Source organism: Parasteatoda tepidariorum, chromosome 6, assembly GCF_043381705.1.
Source record: "Parasteatoda tepidariorum isolate YZ-2023 chromosome 6, CAS_Ptep_4.0, whole genome shotgun sequence".
NCBI lineage: Eukaryota > Metazoa > Arthropoda > Arachnida > Araneae > Theridiidae > Parasteatoda > Parasteatoda tepidariorum.
This window is the reverse complement of record NC_092209.1, coordinates 54,769,836-54,792,972: the sequence shown is the minus strand read 5'-3', so window position 1 is coordinate 54,792,972 and position 23,137 is coordinate 54,769,836. Positions and strand designations below refer to the sequence as shown.

General features: G+C 26.4%; 2 protein-coding genes across 8 annotated transcripts in view; one reads left to right on the top strand and one right to left on the bottom strand.

Moving 5' to 3' along the window:
- The window catches only part of LOC107436380 (H/ACA ribonucleoprotein complex subunit 1), a 14,760-nt gene extending 13,363 nt beyond the window's left edge, over nt 1–1,397 (bottom strand). Inside the window, exon 1 of one of the 3 annotated variants that reach the window (XM_043055761.2) lies at nt 1,257–1,397. Coding sequence is in view for 1 of the 3 variants with exons in the window: in XM_071182394.1 (XP_071038495.1) it covers nt 838–859 (22 nt within the window). In the remaining 2 variants the exon portion in view is untranslated. Of the gene's footprint in view, nt 1–837; nt 875–1,244 lie in introns of those variants that run through there. The other 2 variants (XM_043055757.2, XM_071182394.1) reach the window with 2 other exon arrangements.
- Nucleotides 1,398–1,553: 156 nt separating this feature from the next.
- Nucleotides 1,554–23,137, top strand: part of LOC107436375 (microtubule-associated serine/threonine (MAST) protein kinase dop) — a 59,712-nt gene continuing 38,128 nt past the window's right edge. Inside the window, exons 1-11 of one of the 5 annotated variants that reach the window (XM_016048071.3) lie at nt 1,554–1,765; nt 3,098–3,429; nt 5,605–5,622; nt 5,770–5,944; nt 11,504–11,577; nt 11,731–11,759; nt 12,553–12,620; nt 13,163–13,220; nt 14,771–14,852; nt 15,844–16,004; nt 21,782–21,811. In XM_016048071.3, coding sequence (XP_015903557.1) covers nt 3,106–3,429; nt 5,605–5,622; nt 5,770–5,944; nt 11,504–11,577; nt 11,731–11,759; nt 12,553–12,620; nt 13,163–13,220; nt 14,771–14,852; nt 15,844–16,004; nt 21,782–21,811 — 1,019 coding nt within the window. In that variant the 5' untranslated portion in view covers nt 1,554–1,765; nt 3,098–3,105. Of the gene's footprint in view, nt 1,823–3,097; nt 3,430–5,604; nt 5,623–5,769; nt 5,945–11,503; nt 11,578–11,730; nt 11,760–12,552; nt 12,621–13,162; nt 13,221–14,770; nt 14,853–15,843; nt 16,005–21,781; nt 21,812–23,137 lie in introns of all 5 variants that reach the window. The other 4 variants (XM_043055722.2, XM_016048072.3, XM_016048073.3 and 1 more) reach the window with 4 other exon arrangements.

Below are 23,137 nucleotides of genomic sequence, written 5' to 3'. Positions count from 1 at the left end.
TTTTTTTTTGCTGAAAGAGAAAACTTTTTTTGTTGCTTTTTTTTTGCTGAAAAAGAAATTTTTTATTATAATTTAGAAATTAAAACTTTATTTTGTGAAATGCATAAAAAAATGTAATTTTTTATTATACAGATATTCTAAATGGTAATTTAAAGGTCTCTTCTGAAAGGATGCTGATATACGCGGTTCAGCGCCATTGCGGCGCTTACTATAACTTTTTTTTAAAAAAATTCATTTTTATCGAGGTGCAGCGCTTCTGACGAAGCGGCGCCTTCGCCGAAAAATACGGTATTTTAATGTAAAGCTAACTTTTTTTCGCAGTGAAATCCTTGCAGAACATTTTTATATATTAATAAGTCCTGTTGCAGAACATTTGAAAATATTCTGCTTCTGGGACTATGACTAGTTTGTTCCAAGCATACTTCAAACGGCAAAGCATCATCTATCAATTCTCACCCAAAAACTAAAATAAAATTAGAGTTAAGTACTGAGCAATTAATTTTCAAATGCAAAACTATACATCTTTTTCATTTTAAAATATTTAACTTAATACTACCAAAAAACTACATCACCATTACAAAAAAAGGGGAAAAATTGATAAAAAAATAAGGAAGATACCTGAATGGCAGACAAAGTAAAAGAAAGAGATGTATCTGCTAATGTAATATGAAACTGAAAGAAAAGGAGCATGAAGAGCAAAGAAATTGAAGAAAGCAAGAAATGAAAAGATATGGTTGATTTTGAAGAGACATTCACAACTTCCAAGATGATTTCCCAAGTCTTAGGGAAATCAGTAAAGCATATTTAAAAATATTCAGCATATCTTTAAATGCAAACCTAGAAACAAGAGGCTTTGCATTAATTAGAACTTTGTGCTATATAGATCATTTCACAAATCATTAAACTTATGCACTAAACCTGGCAATATATGATTAATAAAAACACTTTAAAATAATCTCTAAATAATACTAGTTAACTCAAAAGATATGCATTTGTGAGGTACATAAAAATAATTAAAATATCAATAGCATTAAAACTAAAAACAATAGAACAATTTAATTAGAAATATGAAAGTTAATGTTGCAAAACATTGAAATGCGAGATCTTAATTCATTGAAAAGTACTTTGATTTTATTTCCGATATTATTAATTCTCGATCTTCTTTGAAATTTCACATGAAGCTATGTGAGTAAGAAAATAGCAAGATCTCCCATAGTTTTTTAAAAATTAAAAGTAATTCTTACCTTATAATTAACTTTAAGTTAAGATTGCAATTACAATAAAGCCGCACCTCGTGGCCGTGTTTAATGTAAATTGTTTATTATTTATATAGTACGCTTTTGAATGCCTATTTTTGCTGTACTAAAATTTAATTAGCAATTTTTTTAAATCTCATTTTTAATTAGTTACCTTTTTTTAATTTGTGCTACCATTATGTTTAAGGTATTTAAATCTTTATCATTCCTATAAGTTTAACAAATATTTCTTTCCTTTAAAATGTTAGATATTTTCACTGCATTTATTTTGTTTACGAAATGGCATCAGGAAATTTTATCGATCAATATTTTTTTGTTCTGTATTCCATCATGGTTTGTGTTTTGTAAGAAAGAAAAATTCCATGAAATAAAGCTCGAAAATTGTAGGGAAATGGGATTAATATGGAACCATATGAATTTGAAAGCTCGCCAACACCTAGATTTGCTTTAGTAAAAAAATATAGTCCAATGTTGTACAAGAGATACCTTCTGTCTAATAACCTTATTGTGTAAGAATGTATTTTTAAGATGTTGGTTTTAAAATTTATAAAGCGCTTTGTTATCTAGTGAGTAACTGTTATTAAAAAAAATATTTTCAAATTTTAGAAAAAATTACATTATTTACTTAATAAATAAAGTACTACTCCATGTGTTTGCCTATCTAACATCTTTGATCCGTATTTACTCCAATTTTTTCTCTCCTTCCCCTAAAGTGGTGTACCATATTGTATTTTTTGTTATTAATTTTTCTGAAAATATTACTTAATAAAATCGATTTGTAATAGATTAGTGCAATCGGCAAGCAACTGCGTTAGTCTGCTGGGTTTTACCTCTTGATGACTAATTCTTAATTATTTCTATATTAATATGTATGCCAAGCAACATCGAAGCTCCGGTTGACAATCATTAGTTGTTTTGAATGTTTTCACATTAAATTTTTCGATTAAAATAGTTAATATAAATTTTATGTCAACCATTAAATATGGAGACTAGTGTGTGGTAATTGTAATGTATTAAATTATTTTTTTTTACTGCTTTTTAAAAATACAATACAATTAGAGTTGTTTCAGAAAAAAAAAGATTTTGTATTTATAATTTATAGTAGATTATTCTATTTATTAAATTAAGAATAATTATAAAAAATTGAGTTTTACATTATTGTCAAGCTTTGCCAAGCATTTTGTCTCATAATGAAAAATAATTTCATATCACTTTTAAAATATTTGCTCACATTTTAAGATGTTCATCTTTTCAATTTTAGTGTAAAAATTATCTTTGTATTTTTTTTAATTCTTTAAAACCTAGTATTTTTTTTTTTTTTAATTTTTCAAATTTAATTATTTTAAAATTGGAAAGTTATGCAAAAGTTTTATTTTTTTCTTTCCTCCTTATATTTGGTTTTTTATTTTTGCACTTTTTATCATTGTTTTGAAGCTTAAAATGTAAAATATTTTAGAAATCATAAATAAATGATTTATAAGTATTTGAATTTCGTGACAATCCGTTGTTTGGGTCACCTAAAAATCTAAAGTTATTTAAATTATAATGCTTGAATATCATTGTAAAATTAAATAAATATGTTTTTAATGTTCAATTATCAACTTATCATAGAAATATCAGAAAAATGCGTTTTGATAATATTTTATTAAGATTAAAAAATAATTTTATATATAAAACTGTAGGTATGTTAATTATTTGTTAGCACTTCAGTTATCTAATATATTTTACTAAGTCTTAATATTCATTTGATTTTCTTCTTTATCGGAAGTGAAATTAATAATTTAGAACCTAATTATTTGAATCAAAATGAGCATTTTTTTAAACAAATATATTTTCATTAGATTTGAGAATGAGTGAAAAGGAGCATAATCAGTGGCGACACTCGCGGCGTGAAGCTTTCACCATGCGGTCTTCATCAGCTCCTCAAAGTCGGCCAACTATTACTCCTCAACGCTGGAGAGATATTCCCTGTCCAACTGTGGGATCTTTTATGGTTGCTAATCGACTTGAAGAAGTTTTAATGGGTGTTGTTCCATCAGATTTGCCTTTGAAGCAATTTTGTGATCTCTCAGAAGAGGATCTAAGAACCAAGTTCAATGTTGATGACGATGAGAAAGTTAAATGTGTCATGACTGTCATACAGCTAGCTAAGGAATTTGAAAATACATGTCCTGTAAGTTTCTTTTTTTTTGTTTTATGTCACAAATGTTTTTCAAAATCATACAATTCTATTACATTTATTTTCCTGTTATTGTTTCATGCAAAGAGTAAAATTTTATTTATTCAAGCTATTAGTTTTTTTTTTCTCATTATAATTGTGATAAAATTAATTACAATATTAACTGCTGCCCTCAGAGATGAAAATGGACAATGCTCATCTTATTTATTCACATGTTGACTTGGGTTCTCTATGCAAAGAATAGCTTGCAAACTCTTATCGAAATTAAATAAGGGATAGCACAAAGATATATCCAGAGTTATTGCAGATTTTGTTCTTACATCTCATCTTCAGAGCATTTAGTAAGAGGATAATGCCTCTCGACCACCTTGCACACTTAGTAAACATTTCATTTCTTTATTTTAAATAATTATAATTAATAAGAGTTTTTATTTTGTTCAAGTGGTATTTTCTAATTTATATTTGTAGTAGTAATATATATTTAATGAAAAGATAAATCCTTTGAGATCTTTAATTTATTTTTCTTCTTCAGAAAATGCTATCACTGTTGACTAAATAGATTATATTACTATACTGTAATATTATATAATAAGAGTTGTTAGGGAAAATTTATTTTACCCAGCTCTTTTTTTATCTTTTTTTTTATCCCTCTTCATTCTAACAAATAGGTATATAAGAGTTTTTTTTTTGAGGGGGGGGGGTAGGGGTCCTGTTCAAGTATCTTGTTTTTTTTTCAAACAGATGTTTTAAAAAAGCAACAAAAATTATTTCATTAATTGCTATATAAACTGCAAAAAGTTGCTTTATAGTATGGCTTTCAGGAGAACTCCTCCAGACACTCGTTTCGCGTTGTGGCGGGTACTATGATTACGAGGAAAGGTCACTTCAAATAGGGGTGAATTGTTTTGTCTTCATCTTAGCGTAGCTTGTGGTAAGTAAACCATTCGATACCTTCTTTCCTCCATTTTACCCCATTAGAAATGTGCTCTTGCTTGTTGCCATAGCAGCAGGCAGCACCAGACTTTCAGTCTGGAGAAGTTCTCCTCAAAGCCACACTATACCATAAACTGTCATTCAGCAAAATAAATAAAAATCAGGCAGTCAAGCCAGATAGCTTGAAATTTGTTTTGGTTCTACTTAAGATTGTTCCATTAAGGAATAAAAAATTTGCAGATAGATATTGTCCTGAAATAGGAAAATATTAAATTGATAAATATACCTGCGAATTATTTGACCGCTCCTTAAAATTAGAATCATTTTTTAAAGTTATAATAGGTGTCATACAGATATTTTATAAACTTGCAATTATCTTTAAGATCTTCCAATTTTATTGTTAAATCATTTTTATTATTACGCTTTTTATCCACTAAAAATATGTTTGACCTTTTGGAATTTGCAATTGTGATCAATTTAAATAATAAGTTTACTATTTCTTTTTAAAATTAATAAATTAACAATTCTGTTTGTTTCATTATTTAATTGTTCCTTTGAGATAGAAACCTGGTTGTATTCTGTATATCATTTAAATGAAATTTATGGTGGTACAAACTATTAAGTTATTCTGTTCTGAATGTGTATTATACAGGGTTTGACATGTAAAGAACGAAACAGATTCTTAACTGCTGTATTTTATTATTATTATTAAATTGGTGTTAGGATGATTCCAAAACTGTATTCATGTATATTAACTTCACTAATTTACTTCTATTGACTTCTTTATAAAAACATTAATTGGTTTAATTTTACTCGCTGTAAATTTAACAATTGATTATTATTATTTTTTTTTTTTTAATTTTTAAACACACATGAAACTACTATACTACTATATAATATAATATACTATTTCTGTATGTATAGACGTAAATGAAGAAGAAGAACAACAACAACAATCTGTATGTATAGAGTTTAAAGTGTTTTTATTTCCAGTTTTAATTAGTACTGAATTATGCTGTTGTAAATTTGCGATAGATGACTATAGGTTTATTAAATCAAATCAAACTACATTTAAATTTGTCTTTGAAAGTAATAATTAAAAGAAATTAATGATAAGCTGAATTTTGTATGACATATTAGCTTATTCTATTTTTTATAAAACTAAGTCTATTTTGAAAATTGTGTATTTTTTTCCGACTGATATTATTCTCATTTCTTTTTCTTATTTCTTTTTAGTATGCCATGTGCACCAGGGTAAGATATTTCAATAATTCTTTCTTTTTATTGAAATAATTACACCTTGAAAAACTTTATTGCTTAGTTAAAAAATGTTAGTAGCTTAAATCATACTTAACTGTATTTGTGGTTAATCTTTCTATTGCAATTGTTTGTGTTGTATAGGTTGAACGAACAGCATCATCTCCTACTATCTCCCCTAAGCCTTGTGAATATGATGATTTGCTTTCACTTTTCCCTCGAAAACCTCGTCCAATATCTCGCCAAATATCAGAAGATGTCCGTGTGAGAAGAGAAAGTTTTGGTTCCAGTCCGCATTCACAACATTCTCCCAATCAAGGTTTAAATTTAGAATTTTTTTTTTAATTTGAAAAAGTTGTTTGGAATTTAATGAAAATAAAAATTAACTACTAAATAAAAATTTTTTTTAGATTGCTTTTTTTTTTTTAAAATTTTTTTTTATTGCAAAAGCATTTGACTTTACATCATTGGCCCCCATGCATCGAAGATGCATGAGATTGGAGCATATAAAACAGAAACTGAACCATTGAACAATACAAGAACAATAAATACTTGCAAAACATGAACCACTTAAACATGAACGAGAATCAGTTGCTGGATACCAATTGTATCAACTCCCTAGCTCGCCAATATCGACTGAATAAATCTTCTTCATTTAATGAAGAGCAACTGAGCAAATGATCTTTGTCCATCTCAAAGTTCTGGTTGCACGTTGTGCACATAGGACAGCCAAATATACCAATTCTGTATAGATGTTTAGCAAGGCAGTCATGTCTAGTCTCCAGGCGGAACACCGCCATTGCAGTGGATCTAGGGGAGTTAGGAATTTTATTAATTGAATACCTCCATTTCTTATTCTTGATTTCTTCTACTAAATTAGCATCATAGCTTTTCTTCACAATATTTTTTATAATTCTTTTAATTGATGAAAATGATACTTTGGCATTACCTGCCTGCAAAATCTCTGTTCCCTTCATTGCTAATGTATCAGCCCATTCATTACCATTTATTCCTATATGAGATGGAATCCACTGCAGAACAACAGTCCTTCCCTCAGAAGCTAGGAGATCAATATTTCTTCTGCAGGAGTCAATAATATTTGACTCTGCAACATTATGTGCAGCAATAGCCTGGATGGCTGATAGAGAGTCTGAAAAAATAACTATATTGTCAATCTGAACTGATCTAACCCTGATTTGTTCTGTTGCAATTCTAATTGCCTCCAGTTCTCCATCAAAATTGGTCTGCAATGGACCAAGGGTGGCATAGAACGCAAAGAATTCTGAATACACACCAACACCAACATTGTCAAGCATTTTCGATCCGTCTGTATAGATGTGAATCCAATTATTTTTTGGATACCTGGTATAAATTGTCTGTAGAGCAGCTGCTTTTAGTTCACAATCGAGTGCTGAGGATTTTGTCATAGCAGTCATCAAATTACCTTCCTTTCTAATAGATCCCATTTTTTAGATATTTTAATAATTGTTTCATTTTTTTAAAATTTATTTTAAGCTGAAGGTTTTAAAAAGCAATGCTAATTTATATAAACATTAGAAACCTATGTTTTTTTTATTTTCTGTTTTAAAATTAAGCTGCTTCTAAGTTGTTGTTTGTTTTTTTTAACATCTTTATTTTAAATAAAAATGTAAGTTCTATCCAAAAATTGTTCAATTTATTTTTCTGAGAAATTGGGAATTATTATGCTTAACAAGCATTAAAATGCAATTTTGTGCATTTTCCTATCTGAAGCTTACATACGAGAATTATTCAATTACTCTTTGAAAATGCAAATGATAACACACATAATATTAAAAAAGTTTATATATAGTTTTTTTTTATTTTTAATTCTTTTTTTTTAGAAAGTCTTTCTTTTTTGTTGTTAAAAGTTATAACTTTATTCTTCACATGACTTCATTGTCATAGTCAATTGAATAAAAAAACTACAGTTTACTCAGAGCAATGGAAAAATAAGTTTTTGACTATTATTAAACACGTCGGTTTGAAAAGTTCAACACTGAAAGAGTTTGAGACTGAATTATTTGAAGTTATTTTCCCATATTTGATACTGTTTACAATTGGGCTGTATATGCACAAATAATTCATCTTTTGCATGTCTTTGGGGAATGACTAGTCAACAATGACTTTCTCTAAAATAATGGACAAAGTGCTCGAAATAGTTGAAGCTTCAAGCATTTCATAAAGTATAATAGTATATTGAATTTGGCATGAAAACTTGATTATGAAAAAATCATTGTCAAGATAAATGAGATATTTTGCTCATTTTAGAGTATTCACTACAGGGTGTATCAGTACTTTTAACAGCAAAATTGCAGAATAATTTTTAAAATTGGTATGAAAAATTTGTTCTTTGGATACTGTTTTTACTTTGTAACTAAATAAATGACTCAGAGGAATATAATTCACATTGAAGGAAGAGACAATCCTTTATACAAATGCAAATTTTGAGTATCTTCTGAAATCTTACTTTTTAGGAGGCTTAAAAAATAAGGGAAATACTGGTATGTTGTGCTAAAAGGAAATTATATTGAACATAAAAAATGTACTAAAAATAATTTGGTTCTTCTATTATTTTTTTTTAAGGACTTACTCAACAACTATTGTATGCATGTTTTTATTATTTCTTTCTCAGAATCTGAGTTATAAATTCAATGTATTATGTTGAAAGAAAGCCATTTCCTTTCAACATTTGATTCACTCTATGACTTTAAATTGTGACTAGTAGTTATTTAAATTTTAACCTATATTATGAGTGAAAGAAATAACAATGCAGGTTTATCCAGATTTGTGAGTTTGTACAAGTTTATGGATAAACAATGTTTCCCTTTGTGTCTAATGAAGGATACAGCGGTGGTAGAAATTAAGAAAATTTAGTCGCTGGTCTGAGGCTCAGTTACTAGGATATATCATTAGTCCGTTCACTTTTTGCTAGTCTATTTAAACATATCTCTATGATATTTTTTTCCCAAGAAGCTAAAGGGAATTGAAACCAAAAATTACAATACAGAGAATGTGCAATATCACAATCATGTTAAATCTGCTATTTTGTGACAATAACACTGTCCAAGATATGAAATTAAAAATAATGATTAAAGAAACAGCATACTTTCACATCAATCGCTAGGCCTTCTTGACCAATTATAATTATTTGATAGTAATCAGATTCAAATGTTTAGTGGTCTTAAACCAATCAACTCAAGTTAATTTCGAATCCTGTAAATGTATAACAAAGACTCCAACCACTAAGGATTCTCAGCAGGGTTGGCAGGTTTTTGACATGTGACAGTTTTTGACAGTTTAAACCATGGCTTAAACCGTCACGTCAAAAACCTTACTGTCAAACATGTCGAAAATGTCAAAAACCTATATTTAATTGTGAAATTTAATTAATACATAAAATTTATCTATTTTTTTTATAAAGGATAGTGTTTCTAAATATGTTCTAGAAAACATAAATTTAAAATTTTGAAGAAGCACTTATATTTTGAAAAGTAGCCAAAATCTTGTACTTTTGAAAGTTCACATCTTTTGTAATATTATGTTTTCATTTTCATGTGTTATTGAAAATCTGCAGTGATATTATTAAGAAATTTATTTAAAACCAAATTTAGTGCATAATATAGATTATACTAAAAATTAGACATTTTTAAAGATAAACATTAGCAGTTTTGTACATTAGACATCTTTTAAAGAAAAATCTTTTAAACAGGTTGGGCGCATGCAACATTCACAATTAGGGAATTTTTGTGTATTTTTAGCTCTTCTAAAGTAAACTGGGGGGAGGGGGATTAGTGAACCGCTTTCAACATACTTTGTTTGGTGGTGGAAAAATGTTCAAAACTAGTTATGTGCTACCGTATGCTGCGAGGAGCAAATGAACTAGACTATTGAATTTTGAATTAAATTTCTACTTCCATCATTTTCATTTTGATTATGTAGTGTGATGCATGTTCTAATTTTTAAAATTATGTATTTAATTAGGATAATTAAAAAATTTCCATAATAATTTGTTTAAATATTTCATGGATCAGTGACTGTAATGTTCTTCTGTTTAGTTTGACTTTTGTGATTGGTTGTTAGTTTTTCAGAAAAATCAGTAATTCTGAATTTTAAATCTTCAATTTTTTTAAATTCATAGTTAACATAAGACAATACAAATTTAAGTGCTTTCTGTTAAATACACAGAGTAGTTAGTGTCGATTTACAGTATATTCAGCCTATTCATTTACTATGCTGAAAATTTAGTTTATCCAAATACTTGTGAATTTCATTTTGCTGAATACTATATAGTTTTGTTGAATATCTAAATATTCAGCTGTTGAATAATTACTTCTTGCTTTCAAGATATGCATTATTTGTATTCTTAATACAAGTGGAGAAAAAAAAATTAAGAGATAAAAATTGTTTTAAAATGATAAGTGTAATAATTATAAATAAATATAATAAACAATATGAATTATATTTATCATTATTCATAAATATAACTACTTTTAAATTCAAATTAACATACTGGATAATAAAGATATTCAGTCTAACATTAATTTTTTTTTTATACACTTGTATCAAGTTTGTATTTATACAACATAACTTGTAAGTTCCTTATAAATATAAATATTAGTTAAATGTTCCTTATATGTCAAAAATGCATGGTAATAAACTTAATTTTCTTAAATATCAAAAAAAAAATATTTTTTTCAAAATATAAATATTAAAACAATTTTTGTGCACAATTTTTCTGCACATGCATTTGAATATAAATTTCTGAGATTTTAAATCTGTTATTTTACCTTAATTTTAATAAAAAAATATTTTAAAACCTGCTGATTACCTATAGTATAATTAAATTTCCATATAATGCATGGCAACTGTTGGTAGTTTTGAAGTTTATATATTTTCTTGGCAAACTTCAGTTTTTGACGTTTTCGACGGGTTTTTGACGGTTTAAACCAGTATTATACCCTTGTCATGTCAAAAACCCAACCCTGATTCTCAGTAATTATGAAATAATTTAGCCTATTACTGCATACTACAGCAGGGTGCATAGCTTTCTTAAAAAATGCTTAAAGGCTCTTATTTTTTATTTCCGTTTTTTTAAAAGCCTTTAAAGGTGCTTTTATTATTCGAGGTTTGTGAAACGTGCTGTTTTTGAAACATAAATATTTTTAAGACTATCATATTTTGAATATGCAAATTTCATATTTGAATTATCACTTTTTGTGTAATCAATTCACAACGATTCCATAGTAATTCCAAGCCATTTTCTGATAGTTTTCTTCCACTTGTTTTTTAAATTAAGAAATGTTTAATGATGTTATTAAAATATGTGAATTTTTTATTTGAATAATCGCTTTTGATGCACTTGATTCCTGCTGCTGTCAATCTTCAATGTCAAACCCCTTCAATGCTGTCAATCGTCAATGTCAAATCCCAATCTTTTTCACCCATTTCTACTTTTTTCAAATTCCAATATTTTTTATGAGATGTTATTAACTATGCAATTTTCAAAGTTTAGAAATCACACTTTTTCATTATAAGTCCACGTTTTTTTCTCATTATTTTTCGCCAGTTGTTACTGTTATTCGCGTTTCAGCTGTTATAGCAGTTATTTATTGTATTGTACACCATTTTCACCATGTTTTTAAAATTTTGATATTTTAAACACATTACGTCACATAAAGTTTAAAAAATTGGTAATTCTTAATTTTTTATCTTTAATTATTTTATGTCTTAAATTGACCCAAAGCTATTTTGTTGTCAAACTATTGAAAGGGCTGAAAACTATTAAGTTACTGTTGAAAATTTTCATAGTTACTATGAAAACTGACCATAACTATTAATTTCTTTCTTATCTTTTCAGTTGAGTCTTCCAACTTACTACGGATGAGGGCATCGTTAATGGGTCAGTCAGCTCCTTCTCTTTCTGCTTGCATGGTGAGTTGTTTTTGTAAACGAATTATTTTATCTACTGTCATTCTTCTAAACAAATACATGCTTACAATAATATTAAGAGATCAGATTGTTGAATTCCTTAATATTACTGATTATTTTAAATAGAAGTAATAGAATTTGTGTTTTCATTTTCAGAAGGATCTAGTCCCACCTCGTAGAGGAAGGTAAATAATTTTTTTTTTCAGTGTTTAATAATAAAGTAAAAACGAGTTATCTGTAATCTAGTTTATAAAGTTATCTCTAATTAAATTGTTGTATTTTCAGTCATAACAAATATATTCTTAAAAATTATGTATTCTTAAAAAAGAAGCAAAATAAAAGATGGTGAAGCTATCACATAACTTATTGGATAGGCTGTTGTGTGACTTCATCGTCCATATGTTCTTACAAATAACTTTTTAGCTTTTTATAATTAAGCTTGAATTTCAGTTTAAAACTATTTCCTTTCTAAAATTACTTTTAATTGAACTACATTACTGAACTACATTAAAACACAGTATTGTCTATCTTAGCAATTTGCATGAATCTCACCAGCTGTATGTATCTCTAAAAAAGTAATGTAACCTGGTTAAAATATGAGAGATTTCTAACAATCAGCTACTTCAGAAACTTTATCTGAGAAACATGGTTGAAAACCAAAATGTCGCAGAGTGCAATGTAAAAATGAAAATAATTGTGAAAATCATGCCTTTAATACAATAAAATAAGTTAGACGGAAAAATCATACAATGAAAGAAAAAAATCCAAACTTTCTTAAGAATTTTTTCAGAATTTAACTGCATATTTTAAGTAAATAATTTAATATTTTTAGTAAAAAAAGGCTCTTAGGATGGTATGGCAACTTAATAGTTTAAGCAACTAGCATTGTTTAATAGCAACTAATTCGTTTAAATATTATTGTGTTTATTATTATGCTTTTATTTATGTTCTGCCAATAAAGTTTTATTTTTATTTTAGAGCTGCAAGGAAGTCTTTTATTAATACTTCTCCAACATTACCTCGCTGTCATTCACCAGTATTGCAATGTAAGTGCATTGACTTCTTAAGTCTTCTTTAATACATTTTCTTTTTCTTTATAAATTTAAACTCATTTTCTTCCAATTCTTACTTTTTATTTCATTTTAACAGAGCATCTTAAATTAATTTTTATTTTATTTTTAAAGTAACATAGATTTTTTATTTTTAATATTTTATAAATTAAAAAGTTTTTTATATAAACATGTATAGTCCGTCTATGTAAAGAACTCCCCATGCCATTCGTCTGGAGTGATGGCGGTTTCTATGGTTATGAGGTTTAACTATTTCAAGTAAGGGCATTGGGTCATTGTTTGAGACATGTATTGCTTCTGGTCGGCTAGAGAAAGGTAATCAAGGGAGAAAGAAGCTCCCCTCTTTAAAATGCGCTATTTCTTGTTTCCACAGCGGCAGATAGCCTTAGACTTTGTGATGAAAGGAATTCTTTCTATAGACAAACTATACTCATAGAATTGCAATGCATTTGTAAACATTTATGTGTTTGACCTTGAAATTTCATTAAAATCATAATTACTTTGGTGTTTGATTTTAGCTGTGCCTGTTGACAATTTAAGATCCAGCAGTCATACAGTTAATGCTCCTGTCAAACGGTAAATTATTATTATTATATTATATTTTTTTTTTTTCTTTTTTAATAAATGAGCTTACTTATAAATTTCATTGATCCAAGTATATTCCCTGTTGAACTTTTTGAGTTATGTTACTTCACTATCTGTAAAAGTTAATGCAGTGTTATATAGTTATATTTATAGTTTATATATATTATAGTTTATATATAGTGTATATATATTATAGTTTATATATAGTTTATATATTTTATTGTTTATAATTATAGTGTTAAAGGGACACTAAAAGAATTGCTAGATAACAAGTTTTCGAGGTAACAAGTTCAGAACTAAATATGTTCTTAAAAGTAGAAAAATATATTCTAAAGTATTACTCGAAAAAGTAGAGTCATGAAACATAAGAATAACTACTATTAAATATGTATGTAATGATAGTTGATTATAAGTCTAAATGCATGAATGATAATTTTATTTTTAAAAGTAAGTCGAAAACTAATTATGCCTTAAATAGAAAAGAATTGGTTTACAATAAGCTTACATCGTGATTTTTCCGAAAAAAATTCATTTTCTATTTAAAAAAAATTCACATAGCAAGGTTTGAGAAGAAACTCTTCGACAAAGGAATTCAAATTAGCATTAGGTGGATTAAGAGTGTACAGTATATGGTTTTTAATTTTTTTAAAAGGATCGATTATATCAATTTTCATCATGTGGCTCTTACTCAAATTAAAAATATAGTGTGTTTTCAGATGTACTCATATTTTCATTTGATTTTCTCTATTCTTGATGAGGATTAAAGGTCTCAAATTATTTAGTAATCCTTAGTGGCAAGATTTTCTGGAGATAGTAATTGGTAGTTATAGGGTTCAAAACATTCCTTAATAGATAACGAGTATGTTTATAAAAACATTTAGAAATATATCATTATGCTTAAAAAAAATTTTAACTTTATTTTTCATTTAAATCATACACAATGCACAGTTTTGCTGTTCGAGTAAAATAATGTTGTTTAAAAAAATCCTTAGGTATATATAATACAAAAAAAAGTAAGGAAAAAAAATTTTTAAAAAAAGAAAAGAATATGAAAATTTAGTTAGAAAATAGATCAACAGAAAGATATCTCTTCATTAGCAATGCTCAAACACAGTGCTTTCTAATTTAGTTTTAATGTAGCCAAAGTAATATCTATCACTTTAATAGTGTGAGGAGCATCAAAGAAATGATTCTAAAAAAACTGATTTTGTAAACAAAAATTCAAGATAAATACAAAATAATGCACAAATAGAAACATAATAAAGCAAAAAGGGAGAATGGATGTCATGTACTTACAAATAATTTTCAAAAGTGATTTAAAAATATTTTCATAACTAAATTGCCAGATTACAAAATATGAAATTAAAGCATAAGAGTAAGTTTTAAAAATTGGTACATATGTATTGGCTGAATCCTATCATTGGTATTAATTCTAAATTTAAGTGATTGTTCTATTTAATGTCTTTAAAATTAATTTAAATTTTAGTTTCTGTCCTATAGTTTTATAAAATGAAATTTATAATTAAATTTCTTTTTTGTAGTGTTGATGGGCGTCGATGGTCCCTGGCGTCTCTTCCATCTTCAGGGTATGGTACAAACACACCTGGAAGCTCTAATGTTTCGGTAAGTATTTTTGGATATCAATCTTTTATTCAACAATTTAAGAAATTGAATTATAGTGTAAATAGGAAAAACAAGAGAAATTTAAACAAACACAATCAAAAAATTGAATAAAACTTATTTATTGTATTAACTTCATAATAAAATATTACTTTATAATTACTCTGAAGTTTTTTCCTCCTTTATTTAGCTGGAGTGATTGTATTCTGGGTGTATCCCCAAATTCGGGTTTTTCGTAGCATTCTTCTAAGCCTAAAAGTTAGGAGTAGGGCACATGATTTTTTTCACTAATTTCCTGAAATTTTGTTACTTTAAGATCATTGGTTCATGCCGTTCTGCAAATCAAAAGCTTGTAATCTGGCAAAATTTTCTCAAAGTTTGCTACCTAAAATTTCGAATATTTCAGTATATCCCATTAACGACACATTTACATGCATGTTATTCTTCTGTTAATTGGTAGAAATCCTCAAATTTGATTCCTTTAATTTGACACACTCACCATTTTGAATATTTGAAAGTGTTTTGGGATCTGCTAATATCGCGATTCTGTAATACACGACTTTAACATTAAATATAGACTTGAATTTTCGTATTGAGCTAATTTAAAAGTTACTCATCGTTATTTGTATTCTCACTATTTAAATAGCCAATATCGTGATTTTTATTCAAGTGTTTTTAAAATCCATTATCCTGATTCATATTCACCTGATTTTAAAATCCAATATCGCGATTCTTGTTAGTGCGACTCTTTTTGTTCCTAAATTAGTTACTATAAGGTGTGATATTCTTCATTGGTAAGTAATTTAATTTTAAATTGATATTGAGTTTTTGCACAGAAAATTTTCTGGGTTTTTCACTTCATTTGTGTCACCCTGGTTTAGTGGCAGAAAAATCCATTTTAATTTGATGGTTGTATTTACAAAAGGTTTTTATAACTTTGTCCTTTGAAAAATGTTTTCTATTTCTAACAGTGTTTGCGTTATTTCTATTATAGTCTCAGTGCTCATCCCAAGAGAAGTTGCATACTCTAGCACATTCTGCAATTGATGATGGCCATTGCTCACATACTCATTTCAGCAGTAATGAAAGTAATCCAGGATTAGAAGAAGATGGAAGGCATTCCCCCATTGTCCGACCTAGATCCAGAAGTCTCAGGTATTCTTATCAGATTAGGGAAAACTAATTTGAACTGTTTCATTTTTTTATACTTTTAGCCACTTAGCTTTTGTAACCATACCTAAATGATTTACTTAAGGAATTTTCTGCTTAACATTTTAATGGTGAAGGAATGAGTGGATGTAAGAGGCGAGTAATATTTTAAAATAAAAAATTTTTTAAACGAAAATTCCCTTTTATGAATATGTATGAAAAATAAAACGCTTAGTGGAAGAAGGTTCTAAAAAATGTTTTGAAAAATTCAAATGATTTCATCAGAGTTGGGTTTTTGACCTCAAATACCTGGGGAAAGTTCCTTTTCTATCATCGGGGACATTTTATTCGAAATCCAACTACATAACTGTTTAAGTCATGCACATCCATATATAACTATAATCTTTTGTAATTAAGATTCATATTATAATGTATACAAATCATCATGTATGAAAAATATTCCCAAATTTATTGAAACTATTGATTGGATTTTTTTAAAGAAAAACATAGTGCTACTTATACTTTAAGATTAGTATGATTTGATATTTTATACTGTAATTATTAAGTTTATATTACAGATAATAACTATGAGCTGTTAATTGTTATCAATCCAAATATTGATTTTAGTTTTTTTAAGCCATGATCTATTAAGATTTTTTAGCTTAATTGAAACTAATGTGGCCATCAATAATTGTCTAAACTAAAGTTGTGAAATTCTTTTTGATTCTCAATATTTGCTGCAAAGGCTTTTTATGCTCATGAACATTATCTATTCATTATGATTTCGATATATTTCCTTATTATTAAACTAATTATTATTTACACATAAAATGCAAATGTTTGTTTAAATATTTTTTTCATTTGATTAAATAAAGTTCTTAATTAAGTTATTATCAATATTCAGTACAGTTATTAGAATAATTTTTTTAATTTACATTGTCATAGTTTTAATTTATAATTAGTGATCCGAAATTTGATCTCTGTATCAGTTAAAAAAAAGTTACTTCTCATTTCTTTAAAGGAGAACGTTAGTTCAAGATCAAAGCACAGCCTTAATTTTTATTCTATCTGATGGAAAGGCTTTAAGAAAACAAATATTCCATCAGATTTCATACAGTTTGAATGTCTACATTCTAGTCCAGCATTAATTTAAGGAACATTTTCGAATTTCGGTCTTAATCATTTAAAACTGAGAAATATATTTGGAGTACAGAAGGCTTTGAATCTAGAGCTTTGTATGTCACATGCTCTAGCAGGGCTGATTGTGCTCCGGAAAAATTCCGGATTTTTCGCTAACAGTGATCCGGAAGTTTCCGGAGATCGAAGGTCCAGACGTTTCAAAAAATCATTCATCACAGAAGTATCCGGAAATCAAATTTTCAAAGGTGAAACTTAAAACACAGTTTATTTTATTTGTTTGTAGGGGAAAGCCAGAGAAATACTTTATAAGCATATATTCATGATTAATATTCATTTTTTATCAGTAAATAGTTGTTATAATCATAAACTCAAGAAAGAAGGATATATTTGTAAATTTTAATTACTTCTCCAGGTCATCATAGGTATGTGTAAATGGTATATTTATGTGTAAAATTTTAAATGTATGTTAAGTAAACTAAGAAATATTGAGAAAAAGGAAGAAAAAACTTGTTTAAATTTTTTTCAAATTTTTCAATTTAAAACTGTTCTTTTTTTTTTTTAACTCAAGAAATTTCCCGAAATTTTGACTTGGGCTCACAATCACCCTTGCTCTAGGGAAAGGAGGAGTTAGAATGAGAGTAAAATAAAAATTGATTTTATACATAATGGACAAAACTACTGTTAAATGTTTTTAAGGTGATTGTTTTTGCATTTTTGTTTTCAATAACTAAAAAAAAAATTTGCAAATTTTTATTTATAATTATTTAATTTTTAAATAATTATTTTCTATATCGATATTGTGAATTTTTGACTGGAAAATGTCTAAATGATTGAAGAACATAATAGATGAATCACTTATAATTTTATATGTACTTTTCTTTATAATTACTTCGTATTTATAATAGCTAATAATTATTTTCTGCCCTAAAATATTTAGTTTTTGACATGGTAGATGAAATCATCAATTGTCAATTCTGAGTATCATGTGAAAAGATCATTTTAAGTTTTAACCTTATTAAGCTATGTAGCATTAATTTATTTTGCCAAATCTTTAAGTTTTGCTCATCTCAGTTGTTAAATATACTGAGTTACAATCAGAGAGTAAAAGGAAGTTCGAAGTGCATTTGGCAACCAAAATTTGATTAAATTAAGAAAGTTTTTGTGATATTTATTATTTCGGAAGAAAATTAAATTACCAAGAGAGCAAACATTATGACTTAGTCACTTTAAATTATCATTTAGTGATTTCACCTATGTGATGGCCGAAAATGAGAAATAAACGCAATGTGTGATTGCTTTTTCCTTTTGTCAATGCTTGAACTTTAAAGCTTATTTGCTCAAATTCATTAAAATGTTACTCCAATTTTTTCTACCCATTCAGCTCTTCCAATAAGTGTTACTTTTTTAAAAAATTTTGATAGAATTGCTTTAAAAATTTTATTAATAAAGCAAGTTCCAATAAATTAGATACAGAATAAAAGGCTTTATAGTAAATAATTTTATTCATGCTACATGCCTCCTTCATTTACTCATTCCCTCTTCAATACATTCAATATTTTTCGGTAAGATTTCATTTGTGAAAGATTCAATAATATCTATTTATTTGCAAAAGAGATTTTTTTTTGAAAGGAAAGATAATGTGTGTGTATTTTTAACTAAATTTCTTTGTGTAAAGTATTTAGTTTGATTTCAGTAAAATTTAGTTTGTAGTAAAATTATTGAAATAGTGACTTGTGAAACAATATATTATTAATTACTACCTATTATTTTCAGCAGGCATGTGATTTTTTTGCATTATTTTCTGCTTTTTTCTTTCTTTAATTATTTTTTTTCTTATCTTCTTTTTTTCATATGCCTTAAAATGCTTAATAAGCGCATACTTAAACTTTTCTATAATGTGTACTTAAATGTATAAAAACTATAAAAATATATGAGTTGATTTCAAATATAGGAATTGACAAAAATATTGAGTGTTGGTAACTTGGAAATTTTCTTACTGGGAGATCACGTACCAATTTAATTTGAAATAAGGCATAAGCTTTGCCAATTTATTTCAGACTTTTATGTTCATGCTTTTTACTTAAGTCTCAGCTACTATTTAGTTATGTAATTTAATTTGTTCATTAATTAAAACTTAAAACACAATTTTTCAACATTATTGGAACATTTTTCTAATACTATATTTGTTGGCTTGCTGATCTCTTAATGATATATCAAAAACAAAAAACTGATTAGTTTTAATAAATATTATGAAGTGTTGAATTTTGTTAGCGTATTTATAATAAAATTGAATAAGCACTTCAATTAGGATATCGTTAAAATTGCTGTTAAATTCTGAAAATTCAAAAGAAAAAGAAATTGAGCAATTTGAAAATATATAATAAAGTAATAGCTATAATTATGTTAAACAATGAAACTAGGAAGTTTGAAAATTCTTTTTTATTATAATTTGAAATGTTTCCATAAATTAGTTTAATATTTTAATTCTTTAAGTAGTACTTAAACAAAAATATTGTATACTGGTAAATTCTCTGTACACCAAAAAGGCTCTTATTCTTATTTTTCCTATTCTACGTATACTTTTAATCATTATTTTATTGTATACTTTCTTCACTTTCTTCCTCTTTTCAACAATCTCATGCCTGTTTTGATTAGAAAAAATATTACTATAAAAATTTTCATAGATTTCATTTCATTAATTATTATAATTTTATTAACTTAGAAAAAAAATAAAAACTTTAATGTAACATGTAAGATTTTTATTTTATTTTATAGATGCTCTTAATTTAGCATTTCAGACATAAATATAAAAATCTTAATTATTTTTCTTACAAATTTGATTTATATACATGTTTTCACATTGACCTGTTTATTATGCAATTTTTTTGGTATTAATTTAATCAAAGGATATCCAAAGTTATGAGATACAATATTTTAAAATGTTTATTTATTGCCCATATGATGAGTTTTCAACCATATATTTTTAACAACGGTACAAAAAGTAATTTTTCAAATAATTCATCAGTTTTTATACTGGGTTTATTTGTATTTTTAGGATTTTGAAGTCACTAATGCAAATGCATGTGCTTAACACTGCTCTGCATAATCTTAATTGCATGCTTTACTAACTTTTTTAATATGTCAATAATTATTATTTTGCATCAACTAGAAATAACAATTAATGCATATATCTATTTTTGGTTAATTTATAGCTCTTATATTAGTTGCTAATTTAATACTCACTGCACAAGCTGGATTAAAATAAAGTAATAGATTTTATTATTGATTTGATAATCTCCTTTTTCTTTTAAAGCAGGCGTGGATGGTGAATCTTTATTTTTTTTATTGATTTAGAAATAAATAATCATTATTTTGAGCATTATATAAAACATGTGTCTGGGCTGTTGGTGCATTTTTTTTTAAAGGAATTTCTCTCTCAACATGAACTTTTGTTTATTTTTAGAGAATCATTGACATTTCTGCATAGATTTTAATTTGGATTCCTATAATTAGCTAAAATATGTCATATAAATTAATTGTGTAATTTTATAAATAAAAGATTATACAGCTGTTAAACAATGAAATTATAGTTAAAATTTTACTATATATGCAGTCATTAATGCTTAATAATCAAAAGGCTTCAGTTTGTGCGCAAACCCTGCTGATCAAAACAATTGGGAGCTGTTGCCTGTTCAGATTTTCTGATCATTATATTCATATAGTTTAAGAACTGTAATTATGACAAACTGTTTTTATTGTCCAATAATAGTATTATGTCAGTGCGTAAATTACCAAAGCGTAAAATTCACTTTTTTGTTGAATTACGAAACATTGTTAAATAAAAGAATAGATTTCTATCTTTCTGAAAAGCAGCTTAATTTATTTGAAAAAATATAATTAAGTATTATTAGTATGGAATATTTTTACCTTCAATTACAATTATTGCAATTGCAACAGGACTGACATTTTTATTATGTTCATGAAATTAAGATTTTATTTTCTTTACAGAATTATTTTTTAAATTTGTTTTTATTGTTTTGCACGTAATTGCTTCATAGCACTTTAATTATAATTTACTATTGTCTTACATGATGAATTTTAGTCTAGTTCTTTATTTTGAGTTTTAACATTTTTCTTAAAAGTACAAAATTATCTGAGATATAATTTTCTATTTCTATGTTATTTAATTTAAACAAAACTTTTTCACTGTAATTCTTTTGTTCTAGAAATTCATTTGATAAAGCTTTTAACAGTATTTAATTGTTTTTTTTTTTTACACAAAAAAATTTGTTATTAATCTTAATTTTTACACATTCTTATTTACAAAATGCTTATAAATATTGTTTGTTTTAGCAAGTAAATCAGTTTTCATTGGAGATAACTGCATGAATTAGACTGGTATTATTCTAACCTAAATATAACTAGCATATAATAGATTTTAGTTTAAGAAATAGTGGAACTTTAATTTTTAGATAAAGAAAAAATAATTGCATTTTCGAATATTGTTTGAAATAATTAATAGCCTTGTATGACTGGTGTTTTATAAATCACATTTAATGCACTCTCATATTTTGTAGTAATCTTCATTAAGAAATCAGCTATATTTATGCTTATTATTTTCTTCTCATTCCTCCATGGTTTAGCCTGGCCTGGTTGTGTCTTGCACCTTTAGAGTAAGGGTTAATTCTTATTTTATTTTATTGTTATTTAATTTTTTTTTTTATCCTTGCACTATTTGAAAAAACTTATTTCATCCATTTGGGCTCTTGTAGAAAAATTGTAGTCATGTATTTATAGCATTAAATTGATGATTCAGTCTGTCAGTTATGTAATTACTTCTTATTTAATGACACTCAAATGTTACACAAGGTATTTTACTACTAGCATTATCATTTTATTTTCTGACTTGTGCTAATCCGGGTACCTGCAAAAATCAATTCTTCGTCTCAATTGCAAAAAAGAAAAAAAAAGTGCTGTTATGCGTGTCAAGTGAGATATCAACAAATAATTGTTAGATATGTAATGTGAGCAGCATGCATTATTTTGAAATACTAGCAAAGCTTTGATTAATAAATGGAGAAAGCATCTTTCTTGACTATTTTTTACTAAATGCTGCTTTACAGAGCAAAATCCTTCATATTCACCTAAAAACACCAAAACCACTTTTATTCTCAGTGTTCTGCTGAGAATAAAATCTGCTATTTAAATGACATAAAAGTTTTCTTTTGGCAAAAATCCTTTTTTTTTTTTTTTTTTTGTNTTTTTTTTTTTTTTTTTTTTTTTTTTTTAAATAAATAAATATAATTAAATACCCAACAAGCTTTGCGTTCAAATTAAATATGTTTAATTCGAAACTATGTAAAACATGGAGCAGTTATGGAAAATGATAAAGAAATGCTGAAAAAGAATTATTGATAAAGTAATGGTTTTTATTTTTATTATGTGTTAAATATTGTGTTGTCTTCATTTAATTTCAAATCAAACACAAACTTTTGCTATCTCCTGGTATAATGCTGATAAGGGTTAGACATTATTTTTAAATGCGTAAAATAAATTTTATTATAGCGATTTTAATACTTAATTTTTTAGTTACAAGTTTTTTTTTTTTTTTGCTTAAATACTTCTAAATTGTTCAATTGGTGTTATAATTGGTTTTAAAAGCATTTGTCTCAAATTTGCTTCATAGAAGTTTTAAAATATCTTAAAAGTTCGTTGGAAATTTTCTCTTAACCATTATGGTCTGTTAATTTAAATTGGGTTTCATTTTTTTCATAAAAAATTTTTTAATTGTCTAATGAAAATTTATCGAAAATTTTCAATTAATTATTTAAATTATCTTTAACTTTTTTTATGCAAAAATTATTTCAGTTTTCATGCTATCTTCATATTTCTGTTAATAATTTAATAGTTAAGTTAAAAATAGTTTATGAATAGTTTATAACTCCTCATTTAAATCTCAGTTTTTTTTTTATTTATGAATTCTTCATTTTTAGTAATCA